This window comes from Schistocerca serialis, chromosome 11 (assembly GCF_023864345.2).
Source record: "Schistocerca serialis cubense isolate TAMUIC-IGC-003099 chromosome 11, iqSchSeri2.2, whole genome shotgun sequence".
NCBI lineage: Eukaryota > Metazoa > Arthropoda > Insecta > Orthoptera > Acrididae > Schistocerca > Schistocerca serialis.
Genome location: NC_064648.1, coordinates 167,177,237 through 167,202,975, shown reverse-complemented (window position 1 = coordinate 167,202,975; position 25,739 = coordinate 167,177,237). Strand labels below are relative to the sequence as shown.

General features: G+C 45.5%; 1 protein-coding gene across 1 annotated transcript in view; it reads left to right on the top strand.

The window, feature by feature from the left end:
* The window catches only part of LOC126426593 (uncharacterized), a 62,996-nt gene that overhangs the window by 28,650 nt on the left and 8,607 nt on the right, over nt 1-25,739 (top strand). The window contains exons 4-6 of the mRNA XM_050088487.1: nt 117-268; nt 13,622-13,797; nt 21,373-21,581. Of these exons, the coding sequence (XP_049944444.1) occupies nt 117-268; nt 13,622-13,797; nt 21,373-21,581 (537 nt within the window). The remainder of the gene's footprint in view (nt 1-116; nt 269-13,621; nt 13,798-21,372; nt 21,582-25,739) is intronic.

The following is a 25,739-nucleotide window of genomic DNA, read 5'->3' as shown; positions in this document are numbered from 1 at the left end:
GACATTGTATATTGATCTAGTTTCAAAAGGTAAATGCTACCTGCATACGCTTTGTGGGGGCAGAAAGTGAAAGCTGTGCTTGCTACAGAAGTCTGATCCACTGGCTTGTTCACCAGTCCGACGTCTCCCGTCTTGTGCAGAGCTGCAGGCCCAGGCGGCTGTTTTCCGGGAACGCCTCTCCAGCTACTGGCGGGGCTTGGCGCAGCTGCTCTCACTCGGTGCGACGCACGCCTCACAGCTGTTGGTTCCCCTCGCATTCGAACGTATGGTAAGTGGAGTCTTTTCCACCTCTTATAAACTGTATTATACGTACAGGGGGTGAGAAAATGACACACACCACCTGGTCAGTTCTTGGAGAGTGTTTCCCAGTTTACCTTCTTCACACTGTAGCTATCTTCCGCTCTCCAGTTCTAATACTAACCATCTGGAAGAATTCTGAACCAACCTCTACTTCTGTGAGCCTTTTGGGCTATGATACAGGGAGGCTAAGCTCGGAATGGTTAGAGATCGAAGATAATCGTCTGTATCTTTCTTTTCTCGTATTTGCTAGCTACTTCTTTAACAGATTCAGATAACTGCACCCAATCCTGCTTTACAAGCTGAAGCATGTTAGCTTCATATTTAGTGGAGAGTGGTCTAGAGTCTCAGTGTGGCATTTCAAGTCTCCATCAGCATCTTCTCTTCCTAAGAATCTCTACTCCATATGGAAGGCCTATAAAATTACTTATGCTCAACATGGAGGTTCGTCAACTTCAAATCTCGTAATGAACCTGTATACATACCACATAATTCATACATTTCGACGCAACTGTTCAACGTCTTCCCGCCTTAACATTCACGTGACCATTTCCCACGACTCCATGGCCAGACGATAGCGCAGCTGACACTTGTGGCTCGACGCCATTGGTGGCCCCCTGTGCTCACCACTGCCGGCCAGCACTGTCCGTGTGACACGGCAATGCCCCAGCCGCCGCAGCCACAGAGGACGCGCGTCAGTAACGAAAACCTGCAGCTGGGGTCCACCAGGTAGCGCGTGTTGCGTCTGCGAGTGGCTTTGTTAAAGGCACTGTGCTACTACAGTCACAACCAGAACATTTTATGGATATGTCAAGGCCAAAGAAAACCTCTGTCAGACTAACCTGAAACCGGATGCTGCTTTCTGAGAGCATCCATCTCAGTCGTTAGCCTTTCTGCACGTGTCTCGTGGCCTAACTCGAACCATTATCGAGTCTGAATTCTCTGTCTGTGATTTATGAACACCACCACCAGTGATGTTCCCACTACCGAGGATAAAAGCTGTGGCCTAACTCGAACCATTATCGCGTCTGAATTCTCTGTCTGTGATTTATGAACACTACCACCAGTGATTTTCCCACTACCGAGAATAAAAGCTATGTGAACACATACACTGGACTCGCATTTCGTGAGGACGACGGTTCAATCCCGTGTCCGGCCATTCTGATTTAGGGCACGGCCGACTTCCTTCCCCATCTTTCCCTAATCCGATGAGGCCGATGACCTCGCTGTCTGGTCTCCTTCCCCAAACAACCCAACCTTAACACATAGAATGGCCACTGCACATTATGACTGTTTGGATTCTGAAAGTAGTATACATGGAAAGCAAAAGGACGCAGTATGATCTGTGTCTTTGTGTAACTTTTGGTGGCGTATGTAGCAACGTGCCAGTCCCTAAAGTATCGTGTGAGCCTCAATTTCGATCGTTTGAGAAGAGAATTAGGCGATACCTGTTTTAGTGAACTGAAAAGGTTCTGAGTAGATTAAATCTTTTTCCTATAAATATTACGGATGTTTGCTGGATGGTAATTTCAAAGATTGATAGTTGCGGGTTCCGCATTTAAGGATGGTTTCTGCCGACATCGTGTCATGTCCTGTCATTGCATCTTGTTTTCGTTACCATCATCTATGCATTTCACTGCAGGAAAGGCAATTTACCTGATACGTATCCAATATTTTGTAGAGTTAGTACCTCACAGCTTGCAAGAATGTTTAAAGGACGACTTCTTTATTACATTTGCGGTGCAGCTACGCTTCCTTGATCATACACTGCACCTGCTTAGGAAAACTGTAATTGCGGAAAGTTATTCCGTGAAACCAATGTTGTACAGATAGTTTCGATTTAAAGACACACTTTGCTTTCTGAATGAAACTTGAGCCTTCATACAGCTGCAGCAGTCTCGAGGCATTCGTATTCGAGATAATTCCTCTCGTGGTTCTTCACTACAGCCCTGCAGAGTAGTACGGCAGGGCGTGCTGTGGCCCAGGTAAGGACGCAGCTCACGATTTTGACCCTGTGCCCCTGGTAACTGGGCTCTCACATAATACTGTGCACAAATATGTATGTATGTATGGTCAGAATAGTTCAAATGTCTCTGAGCACTATGGGACTTAACTTCTGAGGTCATCAGTCCCCTAGAACTTAGAACTACTTAAACCTAACTAACCTAAGGACATCACACACATCCATGCCAGAGGCAGGATTCGAACCTGCGACCGTAGCAGTCGCGCGGCTCCAGACTGAAGCGTTTAGAACCGCTCGGCCACACCGGCCGGCATAGATTAGGTCTAGATGGCAGAAAGCGCAGTGGCGCCATGGCAAGGACGACGGATTCAACGTAGTGGAAGGTGCCGATTCAAAAGTGTGCACCACCTTCCAATTCACTGCTCCTGCACAGCGATGGAAATTCTGAATTTTATTTTTCGTTTTCTGTACTGCTTATCGACGTACCGGTAAGAGTCGACTGCAGCCACGTGTCACCACTGCAGTGATTTTGGGTCGGTCCGTACGCCGGGCCCCCTACTGTGTGTACTTGGCCCGTGTCTCTCGCTGGCCTCCCTCGCCCTGTGTTGCTGTGACGCCCACAGCCGGGCTGGCGGAAACTGGAAGCGGCTCAGAACACAAATGGGATGTTAGCTGCCCGCTGACCGCTAACCGCATGCTGTCACTGCGAGGACGTGACGCACGTCCCACACACACACGCGCGTAAACGCGTGGAGTATTCCTGGCGCACATCCGCAAAGCTCTACTTACGCAAATACGAATTGGAGGCGACAAATCGCGATCCCGCCTAGAACCGGTCGGCCATGTATGTATGTATGTAAATTTAAAAAATATTGTATTCGAAAAGGATTTCTTTTTTCTCTGGCTCCTGCCATCAATATAAAACTGATAAAGGAGGTATTTCATTCAAAAAATATGAAAAAGAAGAACAACTGTATTGCGAAAACAACTGAAAGCTTTTTAATTTCCATTTTTTCTCGTATTTGTTATATACGTAACAGTTTTGTTATTTCGTAATTGATTCATTACAATATACACATTCTTTTGTGAATAAGGTAATTTTTTAATTTCCAATGTCTATTAAACAATTATTAGTAACTCAGAGAGAGAGAGAGAGAGAGAGAAGTTTTCAGTGTGTACATACTTAGAACAGCAACAGCAATGGCAGCTCAAAAACAATACACACATACACACACACACACACACACACACACACACACACACACACACACACACGCACCATAAACATATAAAATACTTTCTTTACACGGATGCATATTGTACATGTTCCACACGAAATTCTCTCTCTCTCTCTCTCTCTCTCTCTCTCTCACGCACACACACATGGACGCACGCAGTGTGCAATGAAACATTCATAATCTCAAACATGCAGTCAGAACTGCGAGAAACAGCTCATCAAACTATTCCACACACACCCAGTCACGTGGAACACCTTTTTACCTTTTTGCTAACAAATAAACCCACCCAGACACATCAGTAAATAGTCTGGGTGCAGCAGATTTCCACGCCTATGCCCCCGATGAACCACTTGTGATCGTGATAGGACACCCCTGCTTCCAGCTGGAATTGCAGTATATACCTCAGTATATAACCTCAATTGAAAGGTCTCCTGATAAGCATTTGTGGCGCAGCGCCAATGCCCTAGAGGAGGCACCTGTTGAAGTCCCTGAACATGAAAGTCTTTCAGGCTGTGCAAATCACCGTGTCTGTCATGCAGACTTGTGGGATAGTCCAGCTCTACCTCTATGACATATCCGTCAACAGCATCAGCAGCCACATATTTGATCTCTTTCCTCAGTCTGGTGATTTCCCCTTTGGACATCCATGAGAGCCCTTGAAAAGGGAGACTTTGTTGCATGGTTTGCCTTTAGAGACAGTTTACATCCAGGTAAAGGATTAAACTGAAATCGTCAGACAACCTGTACTCCACCTCGATTATTTGCAAGTTATTTGCCTTGGCATACCTGCGCACACATTGGCAAAGTCACTCGTGGACCGCATGTTCCAGGAAGACATGCATCTCAACGTTGGTCAAGAATTCGCTGCTGGCTTGTGTCTTTCTTACCATGGCATCCCACGAAATCTCAGCCATATGCTACAGAACTTCTCGAAGATGTTGCCGGTCAGATGTACATTCGTGTTCATCATTTTACATGTTCTGATAAATCAGAGATGCCGAAGTCCTGCTGTTCATTCACCAATTGCCCGTTCTTTCCATTCATTATGGAAATGCCTCTTAGTTTACTAGAGAATCCCGATATTCGTATGGAAAGACCCCTTCTCCGTCACAAGTTGAAACTCTTGAAACTCTACACCATCGAGATAAGTGGCTCCCTTACCTATGAATATCTTTAGGACGCGTTGGTTCAGCAAATTTCTGAAGCGTCGTGAGCATGAAGCGTTGTGAATCCAGGAAGTGGTGTGATCCTCTGTGAAGCGGCATGTATCTGTCAACGGTGTCAACAATGACACTGGTCCTATCATCCTACTACCCAGACTCGTCAAAGTGCTGAACTAGAAAGTGGGCATCATGCTCACTGAAATTGTGGAAAAGATGGCTGTGTGCTGTGGCAGTTGGTACTTACAGTTACATGGATTGTCAGCTGCACTCTGGGACTTCCCCGTTACGTGGCCACAGTCTCTACAGGGAGCTTCCTCGCCTCTGTCCAGACAAAGTCCCCAGGTATAACGATCAGCTGCCTGCTTGTACAGTGCATCGTTCTCCTACACGTTGGTCATGAGGACGTTTTCACTATAAATGTTATAAACATCCCGTACAAGACTTTCAAGCTCAGTGAGCAGCCATCTCGCACTATCCCCTTGATATAAGATTTTAATTTTAGTGCACAGAACTTGATGGGTAGCCACATATCGTATGCATCATTTTGTGGCAGTGATACGGGAGGCAGAGGCACCACGTTCATACTGTACCACTGGAGCTAGGAGGCGCTCTAAATCGACGTAAACGACGAAGGGACAGAAGTGTTGGTGAGAGGCGTTCTTAAACTTCGAGAACCGTTTATCCTTGATAAGCATTTCCACACCTATTGTTTCCTGGCTCTAGCAGTCAATCAGGTGTCTTTCAAGATACATGCTCTTGGTAAACGACTTGAGACATCTACAGCAAAAATGTCTTGCACCTTTTCTGTTTTCATTTCAGAGGAACGTAGGTGGGACATGCATCTGATCCAAACGCTGTGTTGCTTATCGCCTTCAGAGATTAGCAGCAGGTCTACACTTTTTGGATGTTTCTCAGCTAATATGGACAAGAAGAGGGGACCACCTAATTTACGCTTGACTTCTTTGTTGATGTGCCACACAGTGTGTTAATGTTTGTCTTCTCCTTATGGCTTTCCAATTTCCGGCCATATACGAGAAATTAGATCGTCAGTGGATATCTGGTGTTTGTTGTGTATCTGTATGCCCTGTATTTTTAGGGTAATTTCTATCGCTAGCGAGAAGCAACCATGGAAATTAATTTAAATTCCTCTCATCATGATTCTGGGCATTAGGACATGCTTTTTTTTAGCAATGTATACTTTTGAACAGAGATGTAACTGGACCCCACAATAAGTTGATCAAAATCTTATGAACATAAATCAAGGCAGAGCATACAGCTGAGTGTCTTACAGGACTCCCTTTCCTGCACCTCAGAGAAGTGACTCAGTATGACCACTCTGGTATCGACTCACCCCATGATGTCACGACAGCTCTCCCCCTAACTTGGACAATGCTCTTCCCCTCAACAACACGTCCAACTCCTACTAACTCTGCACACCAGAAGGAGAAAGAGACGCAGTTGATAAGTATCTAAGGAAGGAGAAATAAAAATCCGTATTCGTATAATAATAATAAATTCTGAGTACTTACACATAGAACTGTTGTTGTGTTCATTACTGGAAAACACTTCCAGCAACTCATCATCAGCAGGCATGTTTGTCATTAAGGGAATATCCAGCATGGGTATTAGAGGAGCTGTATGACGTGGGCAGGGGAATGTGTCTGAAAGAATATGGACAAGCCCAAACGAAAACGCAGGTGCTAAAGAACTAGTAGCTGGTGGTCACGTCAAAACAGCGATAATGGCATTGAGTAGAAACTAGAGCATCTCAAAAATAACAAACAAAAAATTTAATACTGTAGAATAAGCGATATCTTCCTCTGAACGATCGAAGTCGTTCCCCAGAGATCATCATCATCGTCATCATCATTATCAGCTGCTGGGTTCAGATCCCACAGCGAGTAACGCCTGCTCACACCTAGAAAAGAAGAAGTGGAACCCATAAGAATCACTTACACTACTAGCCATTAAAATTGCTACACCAAGAAGAAATGCAGATGATAAATGTGTATTCATTGGACAAATATATTATTCTAGAACTGACAGTGATTACATTTTCATGGAATTTCGGTGCGTAGATCCTGAGAAATCAGTACCCAGAACAACCACCTCTGGCTGTAATAACGGCCTTGATACGTCTGGGCATTGAGTCAAACAGAGCTTTGATGGTGTGTACAGGTATAGCTGCCCATGCAGCCTCAACACGATACCACAGTTCATCAAGAGTAGTGACTGGCGTATTGTGACGAGCCAGTTGCTCGGCCACCATTGACCAGACGTATTCAATTGGTGAGAGATCTGGAGAATGTGCTGGCCAGGGCAGCAGTCGAACATTTTCTGTATCCAGAAAGGCCCGTACAGGGCCTGCAACATGCGGTCACGAATTGGCCTGCTGAAATGTAGGATTTCGCAGGGATCGAATGAAGGTAGAGCCACGGGTCGTAAGACATTTGCAATGTAACGTCGACTGTTCAAAGTGCCGTCATTGCGAACAAGAGATGTCCGAGACGTGTAACCAATGGCACCCAATACCATCACGCCGGGTGATACGCCAGTATGGCGATGAAGAATACGCGCTTCCAATGTGCGTTCACCGCGATGTCGTCAAACACGAATGCGACCATCGTGATGCTGTAAACAGAACCTGGATTCCTCCGAAAAAATGACGTTTTGCCATTCGTGCACCCAGGTTCGTCTTTGACTACACCATCGCAGGCGCCCCTGTCTGTGATGCAGCGTCAAGGGTAACCGCAGCCACGGTGTCCGAGCTGATAGTCCATACTGCTGCAAACGTCATCCAACTGTTCGTGCATATGATTGTTGTCTTGCGAACGTCCCCATCTGGACATGGCTGCACGATCCATTACAGCCATACGGATAAGATGCCTGTCATTTCGGCCGGCCGCCGTGGTCGTGCGGTTCTGGCGCTGCAGTCCGGAACCGCGGGACTGCTACGGTCGCAGGTTCGAATCCTGCCTCGGGCATGGGTGTGTGTGGTGTCCTTAGGTTAGTTAGGTTTAAGTAGTTCTAAGTTCTAGGGGACTTATGGCCTAAGATGTTGAGTCCCATAGTGCTCAGAGCCATTTATACCATTTGAACCTGTCATCTCGACTGCTAGTGATACGAGACCGTTGGGATACAGCACGGCGTTCGGTATTACCCTTCTGAACCCACCGATTCCATATTCTGCTAACAGTCATTGGATCTCGACCAACGCGAGCAGCAATGTCGCGATACGATAAACCGCAATCGCGATAGGCTACAATCAGACCTTTATCAAAGTCGGAAACGTGATGGTACGCATTTCTCCTCCTTATACAAGGCATCATAACATCGCGTCACCAGGCAACGCTGGTCAACTGCTGTATGTGTATGAGAAATCGGTTGGAAACTTTCCTCGTGACAGCACGTTGTAGGTGTCGCCACCGGCGCCAACATTGTGTGAATGCTCTGAAAAGCTAATCATTTGCATATCACAGCATCTTCTTCCTGTCGGTTAAATTTCGCGTCTGTAGCACGTAATCTTCGTGGTGTAGCTATTTTAATGGCCAGTAGTGTATAAACAAAAACACTATAGAAAATATGTATACTTGCTTTCATCCTCAGCCAAGGTGACCATGATGAATGACATCACAGCGTCGTCGGTAAACAGTGACAGCAGTGCGGCGTCGTCATTGTTGTCCAACGTGCGTGGCCATGACTGCAGTCACCATCGTCGTCACGCATACCGCACGAGCGCTTGACTCCGATATCAGGGCTGGCTGGCAGTCGGAGAGGGAGAAAGACTCGCGTCGCCCCCCGCAGGGCTGTTTACAAACCCCTTCGGCCACGCAGCGTGCGCTGATCAGCAATTCAAGTCGCAGTTCATCACGCTCCTTCTCTCACCACTAACATTACTTACACTTAGCGCATTGCGACAGTGCCCAGCGTGTTGGTACACATTTGAACATGCCTCTCTCAACTTGCTACTACTCTCACTACTTACCAAGCGTGGACGCAAGGCAGCACAAACGGGTTTATTTCTCGTAAGAAGAAGAACTTCCACATATTAAACGAGTGGGATTGTGCTGTGACAGAAACGCGCGAAATGGAATATGCTGGCTGCAAGTAGCTGCTGATCGGTTACGTTTTGAGTGACACATTGCAGAAACTTGGGAATCATCTCGACAGTTCTCCAAAAAGAGTGTAAATGTCACCTGGTAAATAAACGTAGCTGACAAAAGAACTGTAAAAAATGAGCTCGGGAGTATCTAAATAAATACAAAAATTTTATTAAGAAAATAATATTTGCACATATCTGCAACACAAGTAAATCCGTTTTTCTCTCCACCACCATGCACTTGCCTAAGGTGTCTGACTGACACACAGTTGAATGATTCCAAATTCAGGATGGCAGTGTTCTTGAAAATATTCCACATTCTTGCCACCACCTCACGACCTTTGACGTGCATGACGCTCTCTCTGTGATCACAGTTTCGGAGTGACGTCAGCATATCCTCACAGGTCATTCCTATATCGTGGCGGCTACTGCGATAGTGGGATCGAGTCAATCACGCTACTGTCTTCCAAGACATGTCACACTTTATTGTTCTGAGCAGCTCGGCAGAAGTGACAACTGTGTAGAAACTTGTCGAGACACAGACTGAGTCGATGCGTGTGACAACAGCTACACCTTTAATCATCCTTAAACATGAAGCGGCCGCACTCGTCGTGGAGGCCTCGCCCGTGAGCAACAATGTTGTACCAGGAGGCAGGCAGCTTGCACCCTGGCAAGCAGGTCTTCAGCTGTATCTACAGGTGTTTCGTACACCTACATCTAGGCATCACCTCAGAGAATGAAGTCGAGCGTTGTAAGATCCAGCGATCGCAATGGCCATCAGAGAAGACCCCCCCCTTTCGAGTCCTACAATGAGAGTGAGTATTCTTCAGGTGCTTCAAAACATTGACATCAAAGTGGAATGATCTTGGATAATGTCCTAAAATACCTTGACTGAGAATCTTTGCTGTTGGCCTCCGATATGGGTGGCGTGGGTGTTGTCCTCATTCTAGATTTGCCTGTTTCGCTTTTGAAAACAACATCACGGATGAATGAGGCCTCATCCACAAACAATACAAACCGTATGAAGTTGGACAGTGCAGCGCAGTGAACTATACTGGATTGCCAAAAGCAGACATAGGGCTCAAAATCCGTTCGTTGCAGTGCTTGCACATTTCATCTTTGATTACTCATTGTGCGCTGTACACAGCAACACACCTCACCATGAACACGACACAAGCTATCTGATGCAATGGACAGCTGACAGCAGGGTCAGTGGTGTGCTTGCGGCACAGGTTAATGCGCCACTGCGATGCTTGAGTGGTACGAGCCTAGTTGTGAACAGTAGGTCCGTTTGGTGGTCAGGTGTCTACACTGTTCATCAGCTGCTACTGTTCAAGTGCACAACGGACACCCGAGATCTTTGCAACGGTGTGAAGTACTGCAGGCATCATTGCAATACATGCATTCATTCAGACTGACAGTCGTTGCTTTGAAGAATTGCTATGAGCTACATTGTTGTTAGGTGGTGTATGCTGTGTATGTCCTTAACACAATAAATATGCACTTTCGAGTATTGGTTCCCTACCTCAATATAATCTATTGTGGAACCACTGTCACCTGTTTCAGTGTGACCCAAAAGGATTGGGGACCCCACGTACAGAGAACAAGAGCAGTTCTGTCCCACTTCTCTCAGACTCTCCCGACGGCACCCATGTCTGTGGTGAGCACTCACCTTCCAGAACAACATACTGGGTGATGCTAGGGTAGATAGAAGAAAGGAAAACAGAATGGGCAAGTGCGAGAGGGACTCACGCACTAAGGGTTCTGTACAAACTCCCCGTCCTGGGAATCGAGATTCCCAATGATTTTTGCCTGTTATCGAGACTCTGTAACTTTACTGGCAAGATACTGCTCCCAGCAATACCAAGATTGGTCCAGAAATTCTACGTTATTTCGTCAGCCCAGCCCAAACAAACAAGAACAAGCAAGCAGAGGACTTTAGTTTATGTATGTAGGGAGAGAAGATTTAATAACATATTTCCGTTTACGTACTAAATCATGAATACAACATACATTTTATGTTTGGATGCAGTAATGTTCGTATGTTATACTTTCAACAGGTCATGAATACAATGTATGTCCAAATCGAAAACGACATTTTTATGTGATGTAATTACAAGTTAACAAGTTTCAGATTTTTTGCTTTACTTGTACCGGAAAGTTGTTGCCAAATCTCACGATTCCAAGTCAATGGAGAGCACCCTATAGGTTTCGATGACTGAGTTTTCGATTATCAAAACACGAGACATAAACGGCCGTATCTGTTGACTGGAGTCAGTTATAAGCTTACAGTTTTTACGCCGCCAAGGGTCCGTATACCTTTGTATGTGACATAATTTGAACATGATACCCAGAACGTATCCAGAGAAAAAGATTCCCAACAGATGGATAGACAAATAGACAGACTGATAAAAAATAATACGAAAAGTATTTTCTAGAGTTATATAGTTACCAATTATGGATTTTAAGATTTTTTTCCTTTATTTGCACTGTGAAATCTGGCTTCTTTCAAAATGTCATGATTCTAAATCAACAGGGAGCACCATATTGATTTTATGAGTGATGTTTCGAGTATCAAAATATATAATTTAAATGGCCGTATCTTTATTGCATTGACTTAGAAGCTTACGATTTTTACAACGCCAAAGTAACATAGACCTTAATATGTGACACAAATGTGAACTTCGTACCCGAAAATGGTCCAGAAAAAATGATCTTAACACTCGGACAGTCAATACATTCCTTCAAATCTGCAATATTCGAGACGTGTTCAGATACAGACGACATCGTGTTAGATGACGAGCTACAAACGCAAATATTCGGCAAACGCGATCAGCCAGGCAACAGACAAACGCTACAAAATTTTGAGTCAAACTGACATTTCGTGTGTGCACAATTAACTCAGACAATGTTTCAGATATGGAGCGGCTGATGTCTATCGTTGCGTTTGTAGAAGGTCAAAACATGTGTTCAGGATTCTCACAGCGTAGGTAACGAGTAGGATTTTGACGTATTTGTCAACAGTGTGGCCATTCTATTTTCGAAAATCGTTCAAAAGTTTGAATAGAATCTCGTCAGAGTTCCAGCCACGCCATGTGGCTTTACACGTAGGAACTCGACGCTGCTGGCAGCTCCAGAACATTTCAGTTGGATACATCGTCACGGGAGTATACATTCATACATTCAGATGTCTGTAATGTCAACTACCAAGAAATATCTGCACCTCTCTAATCTGATGTCATAGTTTGAGAAATGTACACTCCTGGAAGTTGAAATAAGAACACCGTGAATTCATTGTCCCAGGAAGGGGAAACTTTATTGACACATTCCTGGGGTCAGATACATCACATGATCACACTGACAGAACCACAGGCACATAGACACAGGCAACAGAGCATGCACAATGTCGGCACTAGTACAGTGTATATCCACCTTTCGCAGCAATGCAGGCTGCTATTCTCCCATGGAGACGATCGTAGAGATGCTGGATGTAGTCCTGTGGAACGGCTTGCCATGCCATTTCCACCTGGCGCCTCAGTTGGACCAGCGTTCGTGCTGGACGTGCAGACCGCGTGAGACGACGCTTCATCCAGTCCCAAACATGCTCAATGGGGGACAGATCCGGAGATCTTGCTGGCCAGGGTAGTTGACTTACACCTTCTAGAGCACGTTGGGTGGCACGGGATACATGCGGACGTGCATTGTCCTGTTGGAACAGCAAGTTCCCTTGCCGGTCTAGGAATGGTAGAACGATGAGTTCGATGATGGTTTGGATGTACCGTGCACTATTCAGTGTCCCCTCGACGATCACCAGTGGTGTACGGCCAGTGTAGGAGATCGCTCCTCACACCATGATGCCGGGTGTTGGCCCTGTGTGCCTCGGTCGTATGCAGTCCTGATTGTGGCGCTCACCTGCACGGCGCCAAACACGCATACGACCATCATTGGCACCAAGGCAGAAGCGACTCTCATCGCTGAAGACGACACGTCTCCTTTCGTCCCTCCATTCACGCCTGTCGCGACACAACTGGAGGCGGACTGCACGATGTTGGGGCGTGAGCGGAAGACGGCCTAACGGTGTGCGGGACCGTAGCCCAGCTTCATGGTCCTCGCCGATACCCCAGGAGCAACAGTGTCCCTAATTTGCTGGGAAGTGGCGGTGCGGTCCCCTATGGCACTGCGTAGGATCCTACGGTCTTGGCGTGCATCCGTGCGTCGCTGTGGTCCGATCCCAGGTCGACGGGCACGTGCACCTTCCGCCGACCACTGGCGACAACATCGATGTACTGTGGAGACCTCACGCCCCACGTGTTGAGCAATTCGGCGGTACGTCCACCCGGCCTCCCGCATGCCCACTATACGCCCTCGCTCAAAGTCCGTCAACTGCACATACGGTTCACGTCCACGCTGTCGCGGCATGCTACCAGTGTTAAAGACTGCGATGGAGCTCCGTATGCCACGGCAAACTGGCTGACACTGACGGCGGCGGTGCACAAATGCTGCGCAGCTAGCGCCATTCGACGGCCAACACCGCGGTTCCTGGTGTGTCCGCTGTGCCGTGCGTGTGATCATTGCTTGTACAGCCCTCTCGCAGTGTCCGGAGCAAGTATGGTGGGTCTGACACACCGGTGTCAATGTGTTCTTTTTTCCATTTCCAGGAGTGTATTTATTTAATAAAACCCCACTAGGCATCTGCTGTGCATTAATGTTTTTATGCCTGTACAAAACTGAATGTACTACACTCATGCGCTGGCAGTAATTTCAGTGTCATGTAATAGTGCTACATGTAACTGTATACTAAGACAGGCTGCTGCTTGTGGATGTTATGAAAGTAATTTGAACTATTTTCTGTGTGTCTCAGGGTAACGACGCAAGTGATCAGCAACTCCACGGTTGGATTAAGGACATGGAACGTGTGAAAGACATGCTGCGCACGAAATTAACCGGATGTGTACATGACATGCAATTAGCCAGCAAACAGGCGGAGCACTACGAGGTGGAAGAAGACAAGGACAGGCCAGGGCACGTGATAATCAGGTATAGACCAGTGTACACTCAAATGTCTGTCGTACTCACTATGGTTTATTGGAGTTTATCTCACTTTTATCCATGGAAGTATTCATTACAGTTATAGAAAACACAGGGATCATTTAATTCAGAATGGAGTAAAGAACTAGCACTAATAGGCAGTAGTGAAGGACATGGTTACAGAAACTCGTGATTTAGAAAGTTTTTTGACTCCGCTTAGCCTTCGGTTTTTTGATTCGTATTGTGTCTTAAAATGTGCCACGTATTACGTAACAGACCAGCGGAGAAAACTGACACAAAAAACGATGCTACTGCATTTACTAGAGAAAGCATTGATCGTTACAGACACTTCCGAAGTTTTCATAATTTGTGGAAACAATGATGTGGAACCTGACACGAAAAGTGAGCGTGTTCTCGTCTTATTCGGGACAAAAAAAAATCACTTCGGGAGAAATTACGGTAATACCGTGTAGTTGCGACTCTAGTCCAGATACTGGCATCCAGTCGGTGAGGGAAAGAGGCCACAAGTCATGTTCATCTCAATACATGGAGGAAAAATCTAAGCAGCGATGAGGGAAGATGGGAAGAAGTCAGCAGAGGGCAGGAAGCGGATAGCCATCGTTCTTATATTTTGTCCTGTGGTTGGTGTGTTTAAATCAGTCCGTAGTATAGAGCGTAAATAGTGGAGGTTGTGAGCGGGAGGAAAGCGGAATAGTGTCTCGAGTGTTTGACATATGGGGCCGTGGAATGGAGTGTTGTAGGAGATATGTTGGCACTATGGAGGGTGACCAGGTGGCCTCCTGTGTGGGAATGGGCAAGCTCCCAGCAGGCACCCCAGGTCTTGTGGCGGTGTTGTTGGACTCTTTCAGGTGGCTTATTGTGGGATAGCTATGGAAGTGGAGAACATGGATTAGGATGGACAATTAGACTCAGTCGTGATTGCTATCAATAGGATGAAAGACTTCTGCAGTTATATCTGAAGATGTCGGTAGGGGAGCTACTTTGGGATGAGTGTGTCTGGGAAATGGACTAGGTCTTTTGGAACGAAGGTGATCATCCGACATCTACAGTTAAGTTCACCATGGGAACTGATGTGGGTAAACAGCTGTGGAGAGGCAGTGGTCAGTGTGAGGAACGAAATTACGTGCTATAGGATTTCTCGGACAGAGACAGGCAGTAGGACAGATCACGGCCAGGGTGGTAAAATACACACTCAGGATAAAGTATTATGCAGGATGATTGGACATGATTTGTAGCCAACTGGAGCTGTTTTCGAGGAACGGTATTGTTACTCCACAACGTTTATTGTTTGGGGATTTTTGGTTTGCTACTCCACATCTGTCATCAGAACTGTGAGTGGGTTACCGGTTCACTGTGTACGGACACATGCAGATAGTGTGACGGGATAAAACTATCGATATTGTGTCAGGCAGTGGGAATGAAGGTAACAGTGGTTGGGAAGGTGAACTGAAAATCGGAGATGGGTAGATTTCAAGACAGGGGTGCACTACACAAAGGAAGCAGCTGATCGGATAGCAGAGTATTTGTGGAGTGCACGTGGGGGGTTTCAGGCTGGCCAGTAGTTTGAGGTACTCTCAGGAACACTCGCCAGTTGGTACACATTTAGGGAAATCAGATAGCTTTCAGAGTAAAGTCAGTTCGACTCTGAAACTTTTATCAGTCAACTGTGGAAGTATTTGTAACATAGTTTCCAAATTTACTCTCCTCCATGAACGCTCTCAGCCTCAAATTATTCTTGAATTGAGAGCTGGCTAAGACCCAAAGTAAAAAAAAAAAATCTCTGAGATATTTAGCGAGTCTTGGAATGTTTATCGGAAAGACATATTCGACGCCGTAGGAGGGGAAGTGTTTATTGCAGTTGACAAAAAATATTCTCTTTACTGAGGTTGAATTTTGAGTGCAATAGTGAAGTTACGCGGTCGCACGTAACAGGACTAGGTGAAACCATATCAGTTGTTGGATGTTTTTACCACCCACCCGACACCGCTGGGACAAATGTGGAGCCATTCAAAGAATCAGCATTGCATAAATATCCAGATCACGCGACACTAGCTGGCGGTGACCTCAACCTACCGAGCATAGACTGGGACGTCTATGGATTCACTGCAGCTCGTGCAGACAGACAGTCTTGTGAAGGACTTTTGAATACATTTTCCGAAAACTGTGTTGAGCAGCTAGTTCGTCAGCCAGCACAAACAGGCACGACCTTATCGATGGCGTCAGCATAGAGATGGGGATTAGTGAACATGATGTCATCATAGCGACTATGGTTACGAAAGTCAGTAAATCAGTCGAGAACGCTAGGAGAGTTGATATGCAGTTGTCAGCGTCTCACTTGGACAATAAAATACAATCATTTAATTCCAGAATTATGGCCATAGAGGAATTATGGCTAAAGTTTAAAGAGATTGTAAATCGTGATCCGGAAAAGTATGCGCCTACTAAGTGGATGAAGGGCGGAAAAGACTCATCGTGCATTAATAACAATATTCGGAAAATGCTGAGGAACGAAAGGCTGTTACATTCTCGGTTCAAAAGAGAACGCGCAAATGAGGACAGAAAGATTTGTAGATATTCGTGCGTCTGTGAAAAGATGTGTGCGCGAATCATAGAACAGCTACCACCGGAGAACCGGAAAAAGTTTTGGTCCTCTGCAAAATCGTTAAGCGGATCTAACGCTTCTATTCAGTCACACATTGACCAGTCTGCTTTGGCGCTAGAATATTCCAAAAGGAAGGCCGAAGTTAAAAATTCCTCGTTTAAGGAATCGTTCACGCAGGAGAATGGTACAAACGTGCTGTCGCTTGACCGTCGCACAGAGTCCCGTTTGGAAATCATAGTAATGAGTACCCCTGGCGTAGAGAAACAGCTGAAAATAAATAAGTGGCAATGCCTAGATGGAATGCCAGTTTGGTTTTACAGAGTTGTGTACGGCACTGGCACCTTACTTAGCTTGCATTTACCACGAATCTTGCGATCAGCTCTAAGAACCAAGCGAATGGAAAAAAGTGCAAGTGAAGAAAGGTAAAAGAACGGACCCACAAAATTACAGACCAATATCCCTAACACTTGTTTGCTGCAGAATGCTTGAACATATTCTCAGTTCGAACATAATCAACGTTCTTCAGACTAAGGAGCTTATGTGCACAAATCAACACCGTTTTGGTAAGCATCGCTTCTGTGAAACTCACCTTTTCCTTTTCTCGCATGATGCACTGAAAGCTATGGATGAAGGGCAACAGGCAGATCCCATATTTCTAGATTTCTCGAAAGCATTTGTCACGGTGTCCCATTGCGGGGTGATAACGGAAGAACGAGCATATGGAATAAGTTGAGAGACTGCAGGTTGACACAAGATGACAAAATTTCTAGTTGGTGTGATGAATGGCACGTGGCTCTTGCTGTAGACGAAAGCGGATGAGTAGCAAAAACGAACCCGCAATATCCGGATACGGCATTCCAAGTGTCCTGCTTACCACAGTCACTTCGTTGAAATATCTGGACGTAATGTTGCGAAGCGAGATGAAATTGAATAAACGTGTGAGGATTCTGGTAGGAAAGGCGAACGGTCGACTTGGGTTTATTGGGAGAGTTTTGTGAAAGTGTGGTTCGTATGTAAGGGAGACCCGTGTAGGACGCCAGAGCGACTTCTTGTTCAGCAGTGCTCGAGTGTTTGGGATCTGCTCCAGGTCGGATAGAGAGAAAACATCGAAACAATTCAGGGGGAGCAGGTAGATTTCTTACCGGAGTTTCGATCAGCATGCAAGTGTTACGTATATGCTTCTGGAGCTCAGCAGGGAAGAAGACACTCATTTCGAAGAAAATAACAGAGAAAATGTAGAGAACCTGGCTGCAGAACGATCCTAATAATGCCAGCATACATTTCTGGTAGGGACCACGAAGACAAGATACGAGGAATTACGGCTCCTAAGGAGGCATATAGACAGGCGTCTGTCCCTCGCTCTGTCAGCGAGCGGAACAGGAAAGGAAACGACTAGTTGTGGAACAGGGTACCCTCCGCCACGCACCGCACCGTGGCTTGCAGATTATGTATGTAGATGTAGACACAAAGGACGATAGTTGAGAGGAATTATTGGTTTCATGTCCGAAAATTTAGTGAAATCATTTTTGTCTTGGTTTCATTTGGAATCGTGAGGTTTTATCTATTCTATTTCATTTGTTTGGTCTTGTGACTGCATGCATGAGGGTTGTGGTGTAGTAGGTGGCCCCAGTTGTGTGTAGATAAGGACATTGACAGGAGTTTATGACGGCGGTGACGAATGTGGATGTGGTTGGAACTTCTGGCTCCGGCAGTGGTGCGGGCGTTGGGGCGGGCCGCGGTTTGGGGCTGGCGACGGTGTTGGCGACAGAGCCAGCGGCAGAGGCTGCTGGAGAGGGAGTCGACGGTGGCGCAGGTGGCGGCGACGGTGGTGGAGCATTTGACGGAGGCAGTGGCGATGGGGCTGCCGGACTACGGCTCTCTGTGAGTGGTGAAGCAATGAAGACGACGACGAAGGGTGGGAGATGATCGGCGAAGAACCACTGGCAGAGTCCAGGTGAGAGCTGAGGCGCTGGCGAAGTATAGTGGGGCGTGTCAGTAAAACGGAGGATATGCTTCGTACTGGAAATTTTGGGAGGACATTTTGAGGTTTACATGAGTAAAGCGAGTCAGAGAATATACTCCAGCCGAGAATGTGCTCATCGCGAGTAAAAGGGTGAGGGATGTTGCTCAAAACAAAGAACGTTCGCCGATTTCGTGTGAACAAAACTAGAGGAGCTTCTCACAACCGGAAAATATTGAAGCGAGATCTGTAGCACTCTTCGGGCTGAGGGGCCACAGAGGCAGTGGTGCAGCTTAGGTACCGCCCTCCTAGTCCAGGCAGCGCACCATTTCGTGTCTCTTCTGTAGTTCACGTATCGCCATTTACAGTCGGTCATTTCTAAATTCCGTCAATCCACTTCGTTACTGGACTCGCATGGTACGTTCAGTAATGGCTCCAGCACTACAGGCCAAAGCCGCCTATAGCACACAGACCCCTGCCTCTGCACGCAAATTGTCGACGATTGACTTCAGTCGCAGCGGTCTGCCCTGCTTGTCGACACTCCAGCTCCATGTGGCGAGTATGTATTGCGTCCTCTGTTGATTTGCCACTTTGTGATGCAACGCACTTGCTCCTAAACTGAATATGGCAGTCAGTTTTGTATCATTATAGCTGTGTAGTACGTTCCCAACTGTCCAGAAGTTTCGAGATTTTCTTTAGAGCTTGTTTCAGTGGATATTGTTTGTTCACTTCCTTGCTGCATTTAAATCCGTTCTTTCGTTGCCTTATGGAATGAACGTTAAAAACAGCCCTTTCCCGAAATTCTTCCACAACCAAATCTCCGTATAATGTTTATTCAGATCATTGTCAGTATGCACGTACATCCTCCATCTGGGGCGTAGAAATATTGATTTTCATCACGGCACGGGTTCTGAGTCCCAGCTTGTCAGTGGAGTAGGTGTGGTACTGTACCTCCAAGCAGAACAGCGTGCTGGTGTACGTGGCGTGGAAATGGTTTGCGAGCCTTAGCACCATGGCACCACATGTCTTATGGGAGGGACAGCTTTCCTGTCAAATTGGGGACCCAGACATCACACGGAACTCATTATGATGCAGCTTCATGCTTTAATTGGCAACGACGTTGTCAATTAAAAGTGATAACCAAGGACCATACTACAAGGAGTACTGATTGTTCTGCATTGTATCTGGCAGTATGGAAACTTTCCATCGTTGATGGGCTATATGGAATGTAGTCGTAGATTAATCAGGAAAAAATTGTCTCATACCCGTTTCTGAGGGCTCCATTCTCATCATAATATGTACCTGACACATATGCATCGAATCTATGTACGGAACACTGACCTTAGGCCAACAATTCCTGTATGATAATTTTCACTGCCAAACTAGACACCCGCACCAACCAATCACGAAGCGAGACGGAGCGAATGCTTCAGAGCCAAGTAAACAAACATTTTTATGCAATAGTGAAGCGTCATTTTGTCAAGTTTCACGTCAGCAGACATGTACTTCTGCACGTCAAGCATAGCAGTGTGAGATGGTGGGATGCACACTGCCGGATGTAAGCAGAAACATTATAAAAATGCCACAACTGATAAGGGTATAATGAGTAAAACGAAAGACCTATTGTGAAATAAAAACACATGTTTGGTATTTGCAAAGACGGTTTTGAAATAGCTTAAGTCATCGTATCGCGCTGTCCTTAGCCGTTGGATTAGTTGAAAGGGACTGAGTAAGTGGACCTGCTTGACGGTACACTCACGATTGTCCATAGAGCTCTTCTTCCTGTGGGAGTTCTGCTTTCAGCTGTCATACAGTCTTTACGGAAAATTATCGCAGATGCCACATCACCTAAAGCATATAGGAAACTCCCTGGCAGGTCAGAGCCGTGTGTCGGATCCACGACGTGGACTCTGCACTGAAGAGTGAGGATTCGCCCAGGAAGCAACTCCCGAGGCCTCTGGTCACTGCAGTGCCCATCCTTCCGGGAGCGCTGGTCCCGCCAGCCGTGCAGGGGAGCTTCTGTGACGACTGGAAGGCAGCGGCTGAGCTACTGGCGGAAGTAAGGCTGCGACGGCGGCTCTCGGTTCCTGCCTGCCCAGCTCGATGTATCTTTTTAAGGGCGTCATATTCGCCATTGACTTTAAAAATTATTTGTTTTACTATTGCAGTTTCGGCCTTTTGAGCCATTTTCAAGTGGTAATGTGTGCTTCAGCTCATGACAGACATGTGTACATGTCAGCGTCTAAAATCATCTATAACAAATTTGAACAATTCGTTCATATCCTTAACATAAATATCACATGTTCACTCTCTTGCAATGAATACGAAATTCTTCTTTAAAGAAAAGAGGTATTCTGCGGCAAGCGCTGCAGTTCTGCTGTTTGATGTGTCTGAAACCAGCTAAAACAGTATAGTAGCACAGAACGGAGTGGATGATCTGCAAGAAATAGTTACAATCGGTATCTCACTCAAGTGCTCTGAAATCTAAAGATGAAATCTCGATGTGCTAAAATGCACCAATGGGTTTGCGTTTGTTTGCTATCTTTCTTTGCATCCTTTACAGAATGAAAATGCTAAAGACACCAATGGGTTTGCGTTTGTTTGCTGTGTTTCTATGCATCCTTTAAAGAATGAAAAAGTTCCAGGTTTGTGTCCCAGTGTGGCACACAGTACTCATCTACCAGGAAGTATCTTATGCACTGCTGAGTGGAAATCCATTCTGGATACTTTTAGCCGCGCGGGATTAGCCGAGCGGTCTCAGGCGCTGCAGTCATGGGGTGCGCGGCTGGTCCCGGCGGAGGTTCGAGTCCTCCCTCGGCCATGGGTGTGTGTGTTTGTCCTTAGGATAATTTAGGTTAAGTAGTGTGCAAGCTTAGGGACTGATGGCCTTAGCAGTTAAGTCCCATAAAATTTCACACACATTTTTGGATACTTGTACGTTCTTGCATAAACTATACATGCTAGGTTTTTAACTTTTAACCTCGCACCTTCTGTGCTACAGGCGGCCGCTGTTGAGTGAACACCTACTGCACTATCAGCCGTGGAACCTCTCCTTTGACAACGACTTCAGTGCGCTGTGCAAGGAGCGGCAGCCAGAGGCGTCGCAAATGTTCAGCCTCGCTGACGAACTGTACGCCTTCCATCGTGTCTACTGGTACACTACAGTTGAGTCCATCGATTCATTCTACAAAGATGATGTCAAGATTGTAGGTAAGTTTAATACTGAGACCCGGCCACTTCACTTCATGGTTATGCGCTGACAAGTGTTCAGTTGTTCGAGGAATGAAATTCAAATATCCTTCTGAATATGTAGTTTTAGCTCTTGCGTGATTTTGCATGCCACGCAAGGTAATCTCTGGTGCTCTTTCCAAAGTCAGTGTTTAGATTCCTCGGCAACTCTGTGTCTGGATCTATGACAAGTTTATGTGACACAAAGGTCAAAGGTGTACCCCCACCTGCTCGTGGCCCGTGAAGGTTTCGATGCCAGCGATGTACAGAGGCTGTGTGATGTTTTCGAGACGTTACTCAAGTGCCAGCTGGCTGCTAATGATAGTGCAACACACTCGAAACAAGTGGTCTGTGTCACAAATAATGTTTGCAGCCTCAGACTAAGAGGCAACCACCTCACCTGGGGTGTCTGCCAGTGTCTGGTACACTCAACAACTCGTCTCCCTCCCGTAGGAGGCACGCAACACCTCTAAAACAGGGCCCATCCCACAGCACTTTGAACTCTGTCTCTGAACGCCAGTGCAGATAAGACCTTCATACATGTGCGACACGTGCCTCACATAAAAAAAGTGTCCCTTCTTATCTTCTATAAACGCTCTAAACTTCTGTACACGTAGTTTTTTTTCAGACCTAGTCTAAGGCTTGTTTTGAAAATGGCGAATGGTTTCTGCAACCTAACGGCTACAGACAAGCTAATGTTTTGTCAGTACTGTAACTTGTGTAGTGTTCTACATTTCTCATCTGTGATCCTGGCATGATACTGTTCGTATTTACTAATTTTCTTTGACGGACAATATTTCGATTTGTAACTGAACAGTTAATTGTACGAAATACACAGATAATATTATACTTAGAAATGTTGATACTATGAACTGTAGTAGGACTGAGGAAACACAGCTATCGCACCTGTCTGCTAAACAACTCTATTTGTTTGAATCACTATATTTTTTAAATTTATAATAATATTATACTTAGAAATGTTGATACTATGAACTGTAGTAGGATTGAGGAAACACAGCTATCGCACCTGTCTGCTAAACAACTCTATTTGTTTGAATCACTATATTTTTTAAATTTATTATTTTATACTCATTGCTGGACTTTATCTCTTACTCGATCATCTATCTATCGTGCACCAGACATGAAACGAGTTGCAGGGTTTTCATTGGTAGTAAGCTGACTAATTAAGAAACTAAGGTGGTCGAAAAGGGTTACAACAGATAAGGAAGTAAGTTATCACAAAAATATCCGTATAGTAGGACCAGGAACTGTAATACTGAGAAGAAAGGCCTTTCCAAAATTTCGGCTGTCGCCGATAATTTACTGCAGACACTCACAAGAATAATACTGGCACATAAAAGGAAATACGCATTGTTAGCAAGTTACTAAACAAGCAGACTCTTACCCCATCTGTTGCTAGACTGAGCTGCACTCTGCAGCATGTCTATAATCATGACTGAAACTGTTATGGACACCGAGAACAAACGTGTGAGCTGTAGTTGATGTTTCAATTCCTCACGAGTTGCGACAAGATATTAAAGAATGAGCAGCGACAAGAGCTTACAGAGTTGTGGACAACTAGCCGTTTGTCTGGAAGCTAACTTTAAGCCCGACATTGAAGATATCTTCAGGGGAAAGTTGTCATGATAATCCCGAGAGATCGGAGAGATCGTGGCAGTTCGGTCGAGATAGGGAGGGGGGGAGGGGGGGGGGGAGGGAGGGAAAGTAGAAACTGGTGCGAATCTCTTCTGAGCACGTGGCGATGTTGGAGACGGCTTGCGACATCCAGCAGGCTGCTACAACGGCCCTGTCTGAAGGAGTTGCCCTCGCCACTATTAAAACCGTGGTCCTTTACTTTCGGCTGTTTTACGCATCACTGTCCAGCAGAACTAGATGCTTGCCCACAACAGACCAACGTATCAGGAACTGAGTCCTGATTTTCTGTCGCTGCCATTGTGTAAAATCAACTAAATCGCAAATCCGAGGCTACAGATGTCAACAATACTTCCTGTGTGAGGACTATCTGACCCAGTATCGCAGAACCACCTGGCCTATCCCAATTACAAACAAGACCAGTCCAAGTTGCAAATTTTTATTTTTTATTCATTGGATGACTTGTTTCGGACCGAGACCCATTTTCAAATCACCATAACATAGTCGAAAATGGCATTTTCGAAGATGTCAATAACGTGCAATGAACATTTACAGTGCATAGAGATAACTCACCGAATGAACAAAAACTTGGAACGGTTTTTCGTTCACTGGTTACCAGAAGCTGCTGACCCAAACTACTGCAGCATACTGGAAGTTCGTAAAACCTCCCATGTTAACTGTGCCCAAATGTACAATCCTTGCACAACTGCATCATCTCCACAGCCTCAACTCGAATGATCTAATAAATATAAAGTAAACGCATTATTCACGACACTAAACTTACATTCCGCATCCCAACAACTACATGCATTGCATCCTCACCATCAAATATATTGAGTTCAGATCCACAGTGTTCTACACCATCAGTCGAGCTCACCGTCATCATCTCAACAGTTTTTTGTGTCGCATCCCTAACATGAAAGACATCCAGTTTTTCCACAACACTCACTCGCCTTCTACTCTCGTCCAACAGATGACGACAACACCAACAGTCACCTTCCACTTTTAACAGCCAAGTCACCTGTTCCAAAAAGCAATCCAACTTTATCTTCAGCCACACCAAAACATCAGCTTAAAACCTATACCTAACCTTGTTTCGCCACGTAAAACATCAAGACAAAGCAGCAGCATAGCATTCCATCCACATGTCTGTTCCCTCAGCTCCAACAAGATCTTCATCAGTCACATGTAATCTCAATGCTACAACTATACTTTAATGAAAATTGTTACAGTTTCGTAACACAGTCCCAGTCACTATACACTCTACAAAGCACAGATAATTGCTACAACATAGAATCAGATGGTACTGCCAATGGGTGCTTGTGAGACATCCTGATACCAGCACCTCATTCTGCAGATCAGAAACCCTGGGATTGGTGATACACATGAACAAAAACACTGCCACATTTTCCATAAACTGAACAATCTATTGAAAAAGGATTCATTCTCCTCTCATCCATAACAACCACACATTACCAAACAACCTCAACAAGCCAGACTCAGTACTTCATATCTTAAAGATATACTCACTGTATCTAATGACTGCTCGACAATTCGGTACATACAATGTCACACAAATACGACCACCATATCTCTTGGTCCCAGTTTAAAATACCTGTCTATAACGCCACAAAACGAATTAAATATAGCATTTACAACACAAGACTATAAAGCCACACATTTTGTGAGCGTGTGGGTTGGTGCTTTTCTGTCATTCTGCGCAACAGATTAATCTGAGATGTACCCTTTACCCTTTGGCCCCTGCAAGATGCAATTTCCACCCCCACACTACTACAGGAGTCAGACGGACACTCCTAACGTTCTAAAGAGAAATGCCTGAATAACTTTCAGCAATAAATACCTTCTGGAGTCGTCCACTGTAAGGAAATGACACAAAAATTCACAAAATGTGTTACGTAACTAGTGGGATACTTGGGTACTGGAGTAGTGCTAGTTAGTGTAAGATATACATGAAAGTAACGAAAATTATTATTTATTTTGCAAAAATTCTGAGAAATCACAATAGCACTTTTAGTTATGAATTGAACACGTTATTTGTGGGTTCTTTTCAGAATGTGAAGTTACCTCTTAAGGATAGGATTCGGTAATGAAATTTCTATACAAAGTTTAAGATTGTTATTGACTTGGCAGAATGGCTGAGAGCCGCACCTACTCAACTTGAATAATTATCGGTTAGAATGTTGCTAGGTACAGTCGAGGCTGTCACGTGTGATATGCAGTGAAGGGTACTGTTGTGGAGGAAATGTGGGGGTCGCAAGAGCTGTAGCTGCGATGACTGCTGTCTGCGCCGCTCGCTGCCGACAAATAAGATAACTCTCGTTCTATCTGGATTGACCTTCGCCAATCAAACTCTCCCTACGCCTTGATGAAGTCAAGGACTCCTGTTCGCCCCTAGTCTATTGGCGTGGTACACGGGTCAGATAACCAGTCCACCACGATGCCACTCAAAAATTCGCTTGCAGGCGT